Source organism: Heteronotia binoei, chromosome 9 (genome assembly GCF_032191835.1).
Source record: "Heteronotia binoei isolate CCM8104 ecotype False Entrance Well chromosome 9, APGP_CSIRO_Hbin_v1, whole genome shotgun sequence".
NCBI classification, from domain to species: Eukaryota; Metazoa; Chordata; class Lepidosauria; order Squamata; family Gekkonidae; genus Heteronotia; species Heteronotia binoei.
This window is the reverse complement of record NC_083231.1, coordinates 78,987,014-79,000,629: the sequence shown is the minus strand read 5'-3', so window position 1 is coordinate 79,000,629 and position 13,616 is coordinate 78,987,014. Positions and strand designations below refer to the sequence as shown.

At 38.2% G+C, this 13,616-nt stretch overlaps 1 protein-coding gene across 6 annotated transcripts in view; it reads left to right on the top strand.

Annotated features, from left to right (window-relative positions):
* The window catches only part of BLTP1 (bridge-like lipid transfer protein family member 1), a 196,051-nt gene that overhangs the window by 31,378 nt on the left and 151,057 nt on the right, over positions 1 to 13,616 (top strand). For all 6 annotated transcript variants that reach the window (XM_060246834.1, XM_060246833.1, XM_060246831.1 and 3 more), the window contains exons 9-16: positions 975 to 1,168; positions 2,188 to 2,267; positions 4,553 to 4,703; positions 5,842 to 5,998; positions 6,788 to 6,866; positions 8,025 to 8,116; positions 10,440 to 10,557; positions 13,444 to 13,599. In XM_060246834.1, the coding sequence (XP_060102817.1) occupies positions 975 to 1,168; positions 2,188 to 2,267; positions 4,553 to 4,703; positions 5,842 to 5,998; positions 6,788 to 6,866; positions 8,025 to 8,116; positions 10,440 to 10,557; positions 13,444 to 13,599 (1,027 nt within the window). The remainder of the gene's footprint in view (positions 1 to 974; positions 1,169 to 2,187; positions 2,268 to 4,552; positions 4,704 to 5,841; positions 5,999 to 6,787; positions 6,867 to 8,024; positions 8,117 to 10,439; positions 10,558 to 13,443; positions 13,600 to 13,616) is intronic.

Below are 13,616 nucleotides of genomic sequence, written 5' to 3'. Positions count from 1 at the left end.
AGTAAAAGGAAGCATCATTTTGAAAGCTGTTTTTATAACTCCATGTTCTCTGTCTGCATAAAGCATTCATTGAATTACATTTTAGTATAGTGCTGTGTCGTTACTAGAAGTCTATTATCCAAAGATTGCTTTAAGAGATTATTCTGTATCTGTACTCCACGTGATAAAGAAGCTAGTTTTCATTTTATATTGCCCAATCTTTGTCCAATCCAGAAGAAAGATCCTCAGAGAATTGTTAGATAGACTATTTATAAGAAATGGCCTGGAGCAGATACAGTTCCACTTGGGAAATTAATATAAATAAGTTCTATACATAATTACCCTGTTTTCAGAGGCAGTATAAGAATGGGTTCATCCCATATAATAAAAAATATCATAAACAGAAATCTCATAAACAGCGAAGAGAACATAACATATAACCCCAAAACAAATATCATAAACAGAAAAGATAATAAATTGAATTCAATTAAATTGTGGTGACCGTTTCCTGAAGGGTATTCTCTTGTTTTGTATGTTATGAAAAACCTTTTGTTACAAGTTGTGTGAGATAATATTTCTTTAACGGTGAATACAGATTGATATAGTTTAAACATGTGTAACTGCTCTATTATTCTGTTTGTAGAGTGGTGTGATGATTAGAATGTCAGACTAGGATTTGGGAGAACCAGATTCAAATCTCCACTCTGCTGTGAAAGTTTGCTGAGTGACTTTTGCCCAGTCATACCCTCTGTGCCTAACCTACCTCACAGGGTTGTTGTGAGGATAAGATGGAGGTAAAGAGAATTACATAAGCCACCTTGGGTAACCATTGGGGAGAAAGGTGGGGTATAGAAGTAATTAAAAATAACTCTTAAACTCTTTGGAAATAAGTTATAGTCTTTAAAAGAAGAGCAGATGTCTTATTGCTTTACATAGACGACTTCTATGACAAGGATTAAAAAATAACATAATTAACTGTGTTTCTCTTAAATTAGGGTCGTTTGGCCTTTGGGAATCATTACCTGCCTCAGACAATCTGCATTAACTTTGATGATGCTTTCTTAACTTATACGACAAAACCACCTTCCAGTCATCTTGATCAGTTTATGCACATTGTAAAAGGAAAACTGGAAAATGTTAGGGTCATGCTTGTTCCAAGTCCAAGATACGTTGGTCTTCAAAATGATGAGTAAGCAATTGCTACTTAAGGCATTATTTTATGTAAAATATTCTGATTGTATTGTAAAATGTTTTCAGTGTTGATTCCAAAGTGATTCTCTAAAGACACTAAACCATCAAACATGGGTTGAAGGGGTTGGTCTTTTAGGTATGTCTGTGTTTCTCTCTTGGTCTGATCACTGTAGATGATCTTATGAGGTTAGATTTTATTTTAGTGGAGAAACCATTTATGAATGAAATGTACAAAGTTGTGCAAAGATAACACAACTTTTTTTTGGAAAGGCAAATCAAGTCTTCAGCAAAGTAGGAGAAAATTAGAAGTATGGATCTTGCAGTTGAAGTAGGTTAAAACAGCATCATTTAGGTGAAGGTGAGAATTTCCCTTCCCCAAATATGTAATGTCTTTCTTTTATTAATGTTTTAATTTGACTTTAATTTTTTAAAAAATCTATTCCAGCTGTCTTATCTTCAAAAACGCTTGGTGAAAATAATTCTAATAAGTTGTGATGTTTCACAGTGCCCATTTTATTCAATAAGAACTAAAGTAGTGGCATGTTATTCAATGCAAGTTACAAATATATTCTGATGGCAGAATTTATTTATTTACTTTATTTATAGCTTCCTTTTCTTGTTGAGACTTGCCATTTCCCCCTTCTCTTCTAGTACTGTTTAGTTCTCAGTTCTACAACTTGTCATGTGTGTTGAGTTCCATTGCTATGGATGGGTTTAAGTGCATACAGCCAATCCTACAATTGCAGTCAATTTTAATGAAACACTTTAACTCCTGTTATGAAAATAAAATAATATAAATTCAAATAATATGCAGTTTAAGAGCTACAAGCAACTGATGCAGCAGTGATTGGGCATATGAATAAGCCATGCATTATCCAGAATTTTGTCTGATGTGTGCTAACATTCTGAGAAGCATTTTCTATACAAATGACTGAATAGAAAATGAGCTAGCAGCAACTTTAGAGTTGCCTTTTCATTGTTTAGTAGAGTACATATTTTTCCCTTTTTTTGTAACAGACCACCGAGATTAATGGGAGAAGGCTTCGTTGTGATGCAATCCAATGATGTTGATATCTACTATTATATGGATGAACCAGGTAATCGTTGCATTTATGATTAAGGTTGCAATCATAATATCGGTTATCAAGAATCAAAGTTCCCTTTATCAAGCTTTGAGGAAGGAAGATTTGAGTTGTGAAATTTTATACCTCCCAAATCTTGTTGGTTTTTAAGGCAAGGGTGTCAAACTCATTTGTTATGAGGTCTGGATCTGACATAAACGAGACCTTGTTGAGCCGGGCTGTGTGTGCCATAAAATGTCATGCCAAGTCACAGAGATAAAAACTTTATAAAGGGCACAGACAAACACAATTAAAGATTTTTTAAACATAAAAATAAAACATGCTTAAGATATTAACACTTGCAATATTTTGCTTAATAGTCTGTGATAACTGACACCTCTTGCCCTGAATTATTGTATCAAAATCTGGAGACAATATCTGTGCTGCAGCAATCTTGAGTATGCTGTTCAGGTGTTGTTCAGTATTTATCTGTAAGTTGCAGACTTACTTTTGATTTATTGACTTTCATTACAGAAATCTTATGCTCAGTGCCCTAGGACCTAGGGCATTGCAAACTTTTGTACATAAATTGCTTTGTATGCTGGTCAAGAACATGTGAAGGCATCATGGCAGAGTGAGGGCTATATGTTTGTCTACAAAACTGTAGCTGGGTACACATCCAGCCTAGCCAGGCACACATCCAGCCAGCGCTGTGCAAACTGTGCTGGCTACCAGTTGAGTACTGGCCCCGTTTCAGCATTTTAGTTTTAACTTTTAAAGCCTTACATGGCCTGGGATTGACATATCTATGGGACTGCCTTTCCCCATTTGCCCTGGAGAACACTACGATCTGGCACCCGACATCTGCTGACCATCCCTGGCCCGAAGGATGTCCAGCGAACCTCGGCCAGGGCCTTTTCGGCCTTGGCCCCAGCCTGGTGGAATCGGCTTCCCTCAGAGATGCTGGCCCTTACTGAATTGTTACCTTTTCATTGGGCCTGCAAGACGGAGCTATTTCACCAGGCATTTGATTGAGGCAGCGGGTGTCCTATTCTATTGGCTGGCTCTTTACTGTAATACCACCTCTGCTGAAATACTGGTTCTATACTATCTGATGTCTGTTGTTTTGCTGTTTTTAAAATGTTGTTATCCACCCTGAGCCCATCTGGGAAAGGGTGAAATATAAATTATCTTCCCAGAAAAATAACTGCAAACTTACATGAGACATGCAAGAATAGAGAGACAACCATGTATATGGGTCAGTATCAGCTTTCTCTCTGGGAAGTCTAGGTTCAAAATCCTCAATCTAGAAAAGAAATGCACTGGGTGAATGGTCTAGACACACCCTCATCCTATTTCACTTCACTGTCTTCATTGTTATTCCTCTTATAAATAGTTCACATTGCTTTCCTACTGAGAATGATTGGATCATTAGGGCATGAATACAGTGATAAATGAAGGGGAACCCCGTTGCAGTAGGATTGCCAAGTCTAACACAGAAAATACCTGGGGACTTTGGGGGTAGAGGCAGGAGGCTTTCCTGTTTCCTAAAATAAATAAATTTAAAAATACAGCAGTGCAATTCACCTGAATACAGTCTTCATTTCCTCATTCCCCACAGCAGCTGGCTACATTTCCACTCCTCCCCCCCCATCTCTCTCTCTCTCTCTCTCACACACACACACAAACACACACACACACACACACTCAGATGGCTTGGCTTCTGCATTGTGATTTAAACCATGCCTCGGGAGAAGCTGGCCCCAGGATCTGCATGTATGGGAGGGAAGAGAGGATCGCCTGAGGCAGTGGGATTTGCATACTCCATGCTTCCTTAGCTGGGTTTGGCTGCAGGAAAAGACCTAGACCGAGCTCAGTCAAACATAGACTTAGAGTGAGATCAGAAGTCAATAGGGGGCTGGCTTGCTCCCTGTTCTACTCTGATTTAGTTTCCTCATCATGAGAAACAAGTAATGAATCCACAGGACAGTCCCATATTTTTCTTACCATATATCGCCCTGTGAGAAGGATCCTAACTTTTCCCCTGACTTTTTAGTTGATTATATTCTTTAGCATACATTTTCAAAAGTGGCCATAATTTAGCTGTACTTCAGTTACTCAGCTGTAAATATTTCAGTAATGTGTCTTCCACAAGTGTCTCTAAAATCTTCACACTTCTGATTTTTTTTCCCATGGGGAAGATGGCTCTTGCAGTCTTGTGATACACATTTTTACTGTGTAGTTTTTTGCTAATTAGGAAGAGTATATATTCTTTGAATATTTGTTATTTGAGAGTTTTTTGCTCTTTTCTTAAAATATAGGTCTTGTTCCAGGAGAAACAGAGGAAAATAATGAAGAAGAAACAAGTAGTGAAGACAGTAAATTGCAAGACCTCCCCCCCTGCTGGGGTTTGGACATAGTTTGTGGTAAAGGAACTGATTTCAACTATGGTCCGTGGGCTGACAGACAAAGGTACTGTGGTGAATCCTTTTGACTAGTAGACAGAAACTATTTCCGCTTGAGATATTTGCCCAGGGTTTGATGCTATTGAGAAGCAGGGTTTTATTTCTTACTTCCCCACAGCACCACAGTACATTCATGCACCTCCCTGGCTTCCCTAGCTTTTCTCTGATCTTTCCCACGATCCCTCTGATCTTTTCTTTGCACTTTCCCAACCCTGCTTTGCTGAAAAGTTTTGGGAAAGATCACAGCAAAACCTGGATGGATTCCAATCCTGCCCACACAGCAGCCATTTTATCTGCCCTGTTCTCACAGTGGCCACTGGGGGGCTTTTTATATTTTTTAAAAAATGGGTAGAATATTGTATCAGTGGTCTGTATATCAGGTTCTCTGAATCCCTGCTTTTTTTTAAACCGAAGTCTATTCCTTTCGTTGTGAAGATAAAAGGTGAAAGGCTTATCTCTGCAAGGAAAGGGGCTAGAATTTTAGTTATTAAAGCTGGGAGTTGATACAACCTGATAAATAGGCTGTTGTTACATTGTATCAATATAACAATATCCAGTCATTAATTTTTTAAACAATGTAACTGAAAAAGCCTTATGGGGTGGGGGTTGCATGATGTCCATGAACTAGGGCAGAAAAACTACTAAGAAACTTGACATATGGAAGCCCTGATGCACTGTATTAGCAACTGTAGCAGCAACTGGAAAACTGCACAAGCCCATCCTCATGTGGAAAACACAAAAAAATGTTAATCACAACAGATTGTGTGGAATTCTCATACTTGTTTTCCTGTAGATTGCAGGAAAGGTTCAAAAACGGTTTCAATGGTGATTAAATTTAGGCAATAGCTAAAGAGTACTGTTTCCCTATCCCCTTTCATTAAGCCAAGATGAAGGGAGTTGAGCTATGCCAGTAGCAAGGTATAAAGCTTCAAAACAATTGAGAACAGAAGCAGCAGATATCCTGCACTGCCCTCAGTCCTGTTATGATGAATAGATCTTGTGCATACTCAGATAAAGCTGGACTATATTTTTACTAGTCAGACAGCTGTATCCTATTTGCTTTCTGTGGATGTTATGTTCTATAAAATATCTGAAAAATCAAGTCGCTTTCCTTAAGTCACTCCTTTACTCTTCTAATTTTTAAGGGACTGTTTGTGGAAATTTTTCTTCCCACAAGATTACCAAGTCATGAAAATCTCAGAAATTCCACAGCCTGGGAAGCCACGACAGATCCTTGCTTTTGAGCTGCGTATGAATATAATTGCAGATGCCACTATTGATTTGCTCTTCACAAAAAATAGGGTAATTACTGTTTTTAAAACATTTTTTTCAACATAATAAGGTCTTGAAGACAGTGTTTGCTGAGTGCAAGTTTACATTGGAATATTATGGTTTCCACATTCCCTAAAATGTGCCTAGGGGAATCTAACAAACGTTCTTAATTTCTTAAGGCTTTGTATATATGTAATGTATATATAAGTATAACTAGAAAATACAATGCATTTTATTTACCTAATGAACCACATTAAAAAATACACCTTTGTATGTTACCCCCCCCCCAAACATCAAAACCCTCAAAATATCTGATGATTGTTGACAAAGCTGCAGAAGGGGCAGAGTCTTGAAAGCTGCCAAGTGTCAGTTAAAGGAGAAAAAGGGAGTTAGGGAAGTGACTTGAGGATTCCCATATTGTTTACGCACCTCCTGAATTTCCTCGTGTAGACCCTGAGTTCTATAATATGTGCAGTTTCAATAAATTATTCATAGTGGATTGTATTCAACTTTTTGTAAGCTTGACAAGTTTGCAGAAGCTGTTGGGTTTTGAGTTAGGTCAAAATGTTCGTGGCTGGCCTGTGCAGTTGTAGTCCCGATTCGTGTTTGTTTTATCCATTCCTCTGCTCATGGCCTAAAATGAATGATTACAGTGCCTTAGATACAGAACTCAACCCTGCTCTTCAACTTTATTGCACATGTTAAGTCCCTCAATTTTTTGCCCAGGTTTTTAATCACATGTGGTCTGCTAGCTCTGTTTTATCAATCCTGGCAGTTCAACCATCCATCATTGAATTGATCCATGGTTTTTATTGGCAGGAAACCAATGCTGTACACGTAAATGTTGGAGCAGGCTCTTATTTGGAAATTAATATTCCTATGACTGTTGATGAAAAAGGTAAGTTGAGTCAAAATAATGTGAGATTCAAGTCTCAAACATTCCTTTAGTTATGAAAGTATGGTTGAATGATACAAATTCTTTGAGTCACACATATGTAAGTCACACATATGTAAGAGGACAATTTAGAGTGCATATTAATGCTGAGGTATTAATGGTGCTGAAAATTTTGAAATAGTAAATGACAATAAGGAGACTTTTTGAGACTTTTTATTTCACCACCTCCTCCTTGTGTTTGCTGTTGCTTATCTCCCCCAGTTGGCATCATGTTCCCTGCTCTGTTTGCTTTCACTGTGTTACCTTCATCCTCCTCTAAGATCCTTCACTGAAACTGTGCAGGTGCCTTCACATTTGTTGTGGTTGCTGCCATAACCCAACCCAAAGCATACCAAACACCCACTGTGGTTTTAAAAAAAGTCTGCACAAGTACATAGTCCTGAGGGCCTTAGATTCCCCCCTCCCCCCCCCCCCCAAAAAAAAGCTGGGGAGTTCCCTGGGTTTGCAGATTCATTAATGGTAGCCATGTCTGGCCTCATTGCAGGTTTTGGTATCTGCGCAAAGACCAGCACTTGGTTGTTAGATTAGCGCAGGGGTGGCCAAACTTGCTTAATGTAAGAGCCCCATAGATTAGACATCAAATATTTGAGAGATGCAAGACATGAACATCAGTTGTTTGAGAACTGTAAGAAAGGATGGAAGGCAGGCAGACAAGTGAATAGATGAGGGAGGGGGGAGGGAAAGATGAAAAGAAAGCAACTTTAACTTTAAATGTATTTGCCAAGTTGCTAGCTGGCTTGGCTTGGAAAAGTTACTTTTAAAGAGAGAAATGTCTTCCCCAAGCTGGCCTGCAGTATAGTGAGGGCTTTGAGAACCACACAATATGTGTGAAAGAGCCACATGTGGCTCCCAAGCTGCAGTTTGACCACCCCTGGATTAGCATATTTACATTGTTATGCTTTTGCAAGCATTTTTCTGTTGCAGACATGCTACTTCCTAATTTCCCAAAGCTGTATACTGAAGGCTGTACGATGTATGCATAAATGTTGTCTTCATGCTCTATAGTACACAAAATGTTTACTTTTAAATTAAATATTGAAATGTTGATGAGGCATTGAAGAGAGAGAAGCAGATCTTTATTTGTTTGCTCTAATTTTTTAGGTTACTCTCCTACAATTAAAGGACAACTTTTACATGTAGATGCCACCAGTAGTATGCAGTACCGGACTCTCTTGGAAGCAGAAATGTTAGCTGTAAGTACTGGTATTCATAAATACCAGAGTGATCTAACTATCTTGTTTTAAAATTTGCCAGAATATGGAGCATCAAAAAACTTGGAGACCAAATATTTAGCTTCATTAGCATGTAAGTTGTTATCTGCAGGGTTTGAGCAGTCTTCAGGAACAGCCTGATGGAAAGTGTGCTGCAGGAGCATTAGTCTACTTCAAGTCCGCTAACATTAATTTGTGTGGGGGAGTGGTGGTTCTGTAACTTCAGCATCAGTTTGACTTATATAGGAACCAGGACTAAGGCATTGTTCTGATTCAGAAAGGGAAAGGGATCTGAAATGAAGTAAGTTTTCTATCCTCCTTTACTGCCCTCAGTGACGGTAACGTTTGTATTGGTCAAAAGGGAAAGCCAGTGTCTTGTGGTGTTTCTGAGAGGCAACCAAGATTTGTCCTGATGATTGTTTAGTTTGTTTTCTGAACTAATAAAATAGGCTAATAAAAATACATTTTTGAAATTCATTTTGCTTTTTTAATACTTCTTACTAGGGATGGACATGAACTGGGAAAATGGCGGTTCATATTGGTTCATGGTTTGGATGATTGTCCAAACCTGTGGTTCATGTACGTTCATGGTTTGTTTGATTTCCTGAACAAGTTTGTGGTTCATTTGGTTCAAAAGGAGGTAGAACAACTCCCTCACTCACAAGAATTCTTTAGCAGCCTCTCTTCCCTCAGCCCATCAAGTTTAGCAAAGATTGGATTTGGAATGTCCGAGTTATAGGCCCCCAAAGCAGGTACCCCCTAGGAAGGCTCAGTTCTAGTTTCAGGTTTAGTCCCTGAGACTACAGCAAGGAACACCTTCCCAGCTGGGAGATGTGTTTTAAGACTTGTCCCACATGTGGAGAAAAGAGGAGTCCCTCAAAGCCTCCCCTATATCAACCACACAGTAAACAACAACTGAATTGACTCTTCTCTCTTTATGCTGCAAAGTAAAAGCAGCTGAGTCAGCATGTGGTATTATATTGGTACATAATCTGCTCCCACAGAGCAGAATGGGAGCCCCATGGTTGCCTCCCAGAGCTGCAAATCAAGATATGGGCAACTGCTTTGGGTGTTTCAACAAGTCCTTCCCCCAGCATTGCTTAGGAATTGATTGAATCAGTGCCAGTCTGTCTGGAGAATGAACCACAAAAATGAACAAAATGAACCACCATGGAAAAAAAGTGGTTTATTTTTTAGTCTGGGAATGATGTGACCAAACAAACTGGTTTGAAATGACCCACAAATTGGCCCATTTTGTGCTCGAGCCATGGTTCATTTCTCAGTTGGTGCCCTAAGCCTCACTAGACCCTCCCTAAACTACTATAAGTTTCCAGATCATTCTTTTAAAAAAATATTTTATACAATAAAAAGATACATATATATAATAAGAAGAGTATATGTAACAAGTACAAGGTGAGCATGTCTACCCAAACCATAAAACCCTCTGAAATCATGAGTTTTTTTTCTCTTCTGTTTTTATTCAAGTTACATTGTTTGCACAACCCTCAACCGTATCTTGAGAGGATGTGCTACTTTTAAGAGTTGTATAGAGAACATAATCAGGTGTGTCTCTTTCTCATTGTAGTGTTGTGGTGATGAGAAAAGTTGTGCCTTTTTCCCTCCCCTCATTCTTCTGGCATCATCTTGTTTTCTTCATGAATTCTGTATATTACAGACCCCTGCTAAATTTTCTCTTTTCCTTACCTTCTGAATCTTCTTTTAACATAGCCTATATATATCTTGCCTGTTCAGGCCCTTCCTGTTTTAGAGCCACTGTGGAAACTTTAGTCTCTGCCAAATCTGTTATGGGTAGCCAGTGAGATAGATTCAAATCCAATAGCACCTTAGAGACTAACAAGATTTTTGAGGTATAAGCTTTTGAGAGTCAAAAATCCCTTTGATGGATATCTTTTGAAACAAAGGTAGCCTGTGAGCATTCCGTGTTTCTTTTTTTTCATAGTGCTTAAAATGTTCATGGGTATTCCAACACACCACATGAACTCACTCAGTAGGTGCCAGAGTTATTATTGTTGCAGTTAGCATCCTATCTTGAATTAAAATATAGTTTAATGATTTGTTGCAGTGCAATATAACTAGGTTTTTCATGCAAAATACTAAAATAAAGTTGACTGATATCTTTGGTTTGAAAGCAGATTACAAAGATGTAAAGCAACTGGAGTTAATTTCTAGAGGTTCTCACTTTTTAATTAGTTTTAATTACTCACATTGTTATTACTTTATCTTGTCTGTTGTTCATACATTATCATATTATGAGTGTATATTGCTGTTTTTGTGTTTTGTTCAGTTTCAAATTAATTCTACCTATCCCCGGATATGGAACATGCCACAGACATGGCAGTGTGAAGTTGAAGTGTATAAAGCAACCTATCACTTTATCTTTGCTCAAAAAAGCTTTTTTACAGGTAATGGCTGAATTGTATGTAATTGTATATCTTGCAATTTTGTAAAAAATATAAGTAATAGCAATACTAATATGAATGGGGTATTTTGTGAGCAGATATGGCTGTTAACAGTTGCTACAAAAATATTTTTTTTAATATGGAGAATTATTTTGATCACCACAGCACAGAATATGTTCGTGCACTACAGTTTCATTGAAGAGCTTTTGGTGCAGCAGCCATCTAAATGATTTATGTCTTGGAAGAATTAATCATTGTCTTGATGCATGATGTAAATATTAAACTGGAAATATCAAAAGCTCTTCCCTTCCTAATCCCCATTGGGATGAATAACCCTAGTTTAAGAAGCTGCACTTTGATTTCTGCTTTGTCAGCTAGTGCTAGCAGAAGATTTTATAAACCCTTGATAAAATACAGTTTGTAATGTTGTTTGCTTATTCAGTGCTTATTACTTGTTTTAGGCTCAAAATATTCAGTAGTAGTTGGATGATATAGGATTGATACTATCAGTGGTATAGAATTTATACTGTTTTAAGTATCAAAATATTCAGTGGGAGTTGGACAGTATAGGATTGATAAACTTGATAAAATAAAGTTTGTGATACTGTAATTATTCGGCCGGGTCTGCTGTACTTTTTTTCAAGAAAAAGCTGTACTGCTGTACTTTACTCAATGAATGAATAATTTTTGGAATTCATTGCCAGTAGATGTAGTGGCAACAAGTGCACATGGCTTTAAAAGAGGGTTAGACAGATGTGTGAGAGAATAGATCCATCAGTTGCTGTTAGCCATACTGACTAAATGGACCTCTATTGTCCAAGACAGCAGGCCTATTAATACCAGTGCTAGGAGAGAGCATCAAGGGAAGGCCTTGTCTCTTATGCCCTGTTGGCCCGTGTCACAAGCAGGGGATCAGGGAGGTCCTTCTGCTGGCTGTAACCACTCTGGTAAGGGTCTGTCTGGGTCTGCCCAGAGCACGCTCTTGGCTCCTGATTTCCTTCTCAGTAAGCATCTTTTATCTGTAACTGAAGAGGTGTGCAGACCCAGGTTGTATAACAATATGCTTATTGTAAGTGCTCAAGAAAAAACAAGTGGATTTTAATTATTTAATGCAACAGTGAACAAGGAAACAGTAATGAACATGAACATATGAAGCTGCCTTATACTAAATCAGACCTTTGGTCCATCAAAGTCAGTATTGTCTTCTCAGACTGGCAGCGGCTCTCCAGGGTCTCAAGCTGAGGTTTTTCACACCTATTTGCCTGAACCCTTTTTTGGAGATGCCAGGGATTGAACATGGGACCTTCTGCTTCCCAAGCAGATGCTCTACCACTGAGCCACCGTCCTTCCCCAAATGGTGGTACAAAGCAAAATAACCCTGACACAACTAACAGTCTCTTCCTTTAATTCCAGCTGACGCATCACTCTTTGGATGAGGAAACCCTCCTAGCTGCAGCCTCTCCTCAGCTCAGCTTTTTCCAGAGAGAACAACCTCCCTCTCTAGCTAGCCTTTTATTGTTTCCTTTCCGGTCCCACCCCTCTGTTTTTCACTGGGCAAGTTTTCCATCCAGAAATTCTGCCCACCCAATCAGAGGGACAATAAGGGATCCTGGGAAATGTAGGCCCTATAGCTACTCTTATACAGTCTTCCCTGGAGCCTGTAGGATCACTAGACCTAGGATCATGACAGTCCTCCAAGGCAACTGGTTGACCATTGTGTGAAACAGTACAATAGATCCTAGTTTGATCCAGCAGGGCTGCTATTATGCTCCTACTCAGGGACCATCCGAGATATCCAGCAATGATAACATTGTAAATTATCCAAAAGAAATAACTTAAAAACCACACTGATGATTTAAAATATCCAGGAGATGGAAATTTGAGAGCCATTTACTATCAATAAAGGGGGTGGATTTGGGGAGTGGAGCATGACTTCCAAATCTCCATCCTCCTTGTAATTCTTGGAGGCCTCCCTGTATTTCTTGGAGGGCATTTAAATGTATTTAAATACAAATATAAATGTATAATACAGTAATATATCATTTTTAAAATGTTCTCTGTCATACAGATGGGAAGTAGTTGAAATGCTTATGTTTCAATAGTATTTTGCTGAAACTTGTAAAGCTTTAACTTTTAAAACTATTTTAAATGTTAAAGGGTTTGGAAGTTAATTTGTTCTATTTTAATAGAATCTTAATGTTTATTTCTCCTATGAAGTTTACTTATTTAAAGCTGCAGCCTAATTAAATTTATGATCAAGATTATCCTTTTGTCATCTCCGGATTGGATCCAGTGACCCCCTTCTTCTAAATCTTCCTGTAATAAAGGGAGAGTTGAGGGAGGGCATATTTTTCTGTTGAAAGGAAACTTGGCAGAAAGTAATCATAGGATCCTACTTAGTTTATGAGAGTTATAGGATCTAAACCAGTATGAGTACTATGAAACAGAAGCATTTGACAGTTTAACTCTCTTTTAAGACTGCAATGTAAAACAGTAAGAATATTGACTCACATATTTTTATTTGCCTCAGAGGCCTTTATAACAAGTGATGCATAAATAAAAGAATGGCTTCCTGCCTAGGAACACAGATGTCCTGCCAAAAGTTTTTAATGCTCCCAGAAATGCAACAACTACTGTTTTCTAGCGTGGGACAATCGACCCTCAGGAGGGAGTAGGAATGCTGTATTTCTTCTTCTAATTATTTACAGTTTAAAAACCAAATACTTTTGTGGTTGATTAAGTACAAAGATGGGATGGTTTTCACAATACATCTGACAAGTTACTTGCTGTATTTTAGTATTTCTTCAACAGAAATGAAGATATAGACTTTTAATCTGACTTAATCTGTTTTCCAAATGATCTGCAGTGCCTTGTGCTCCTTATTTTCAGATTTGATTCAGGATTGGTCCAGTGACAGTGCTCCTGATATCTATGCATTTGTCCCCTATACATGGAATTTTAAAATCATGTTTCATCAATTTGAAATGATTTGGGCAGCAAATCAACACAATTGGATTGATTGTTCCACAAAACAACAGGAAAATGGTAAGATATATGTCTGC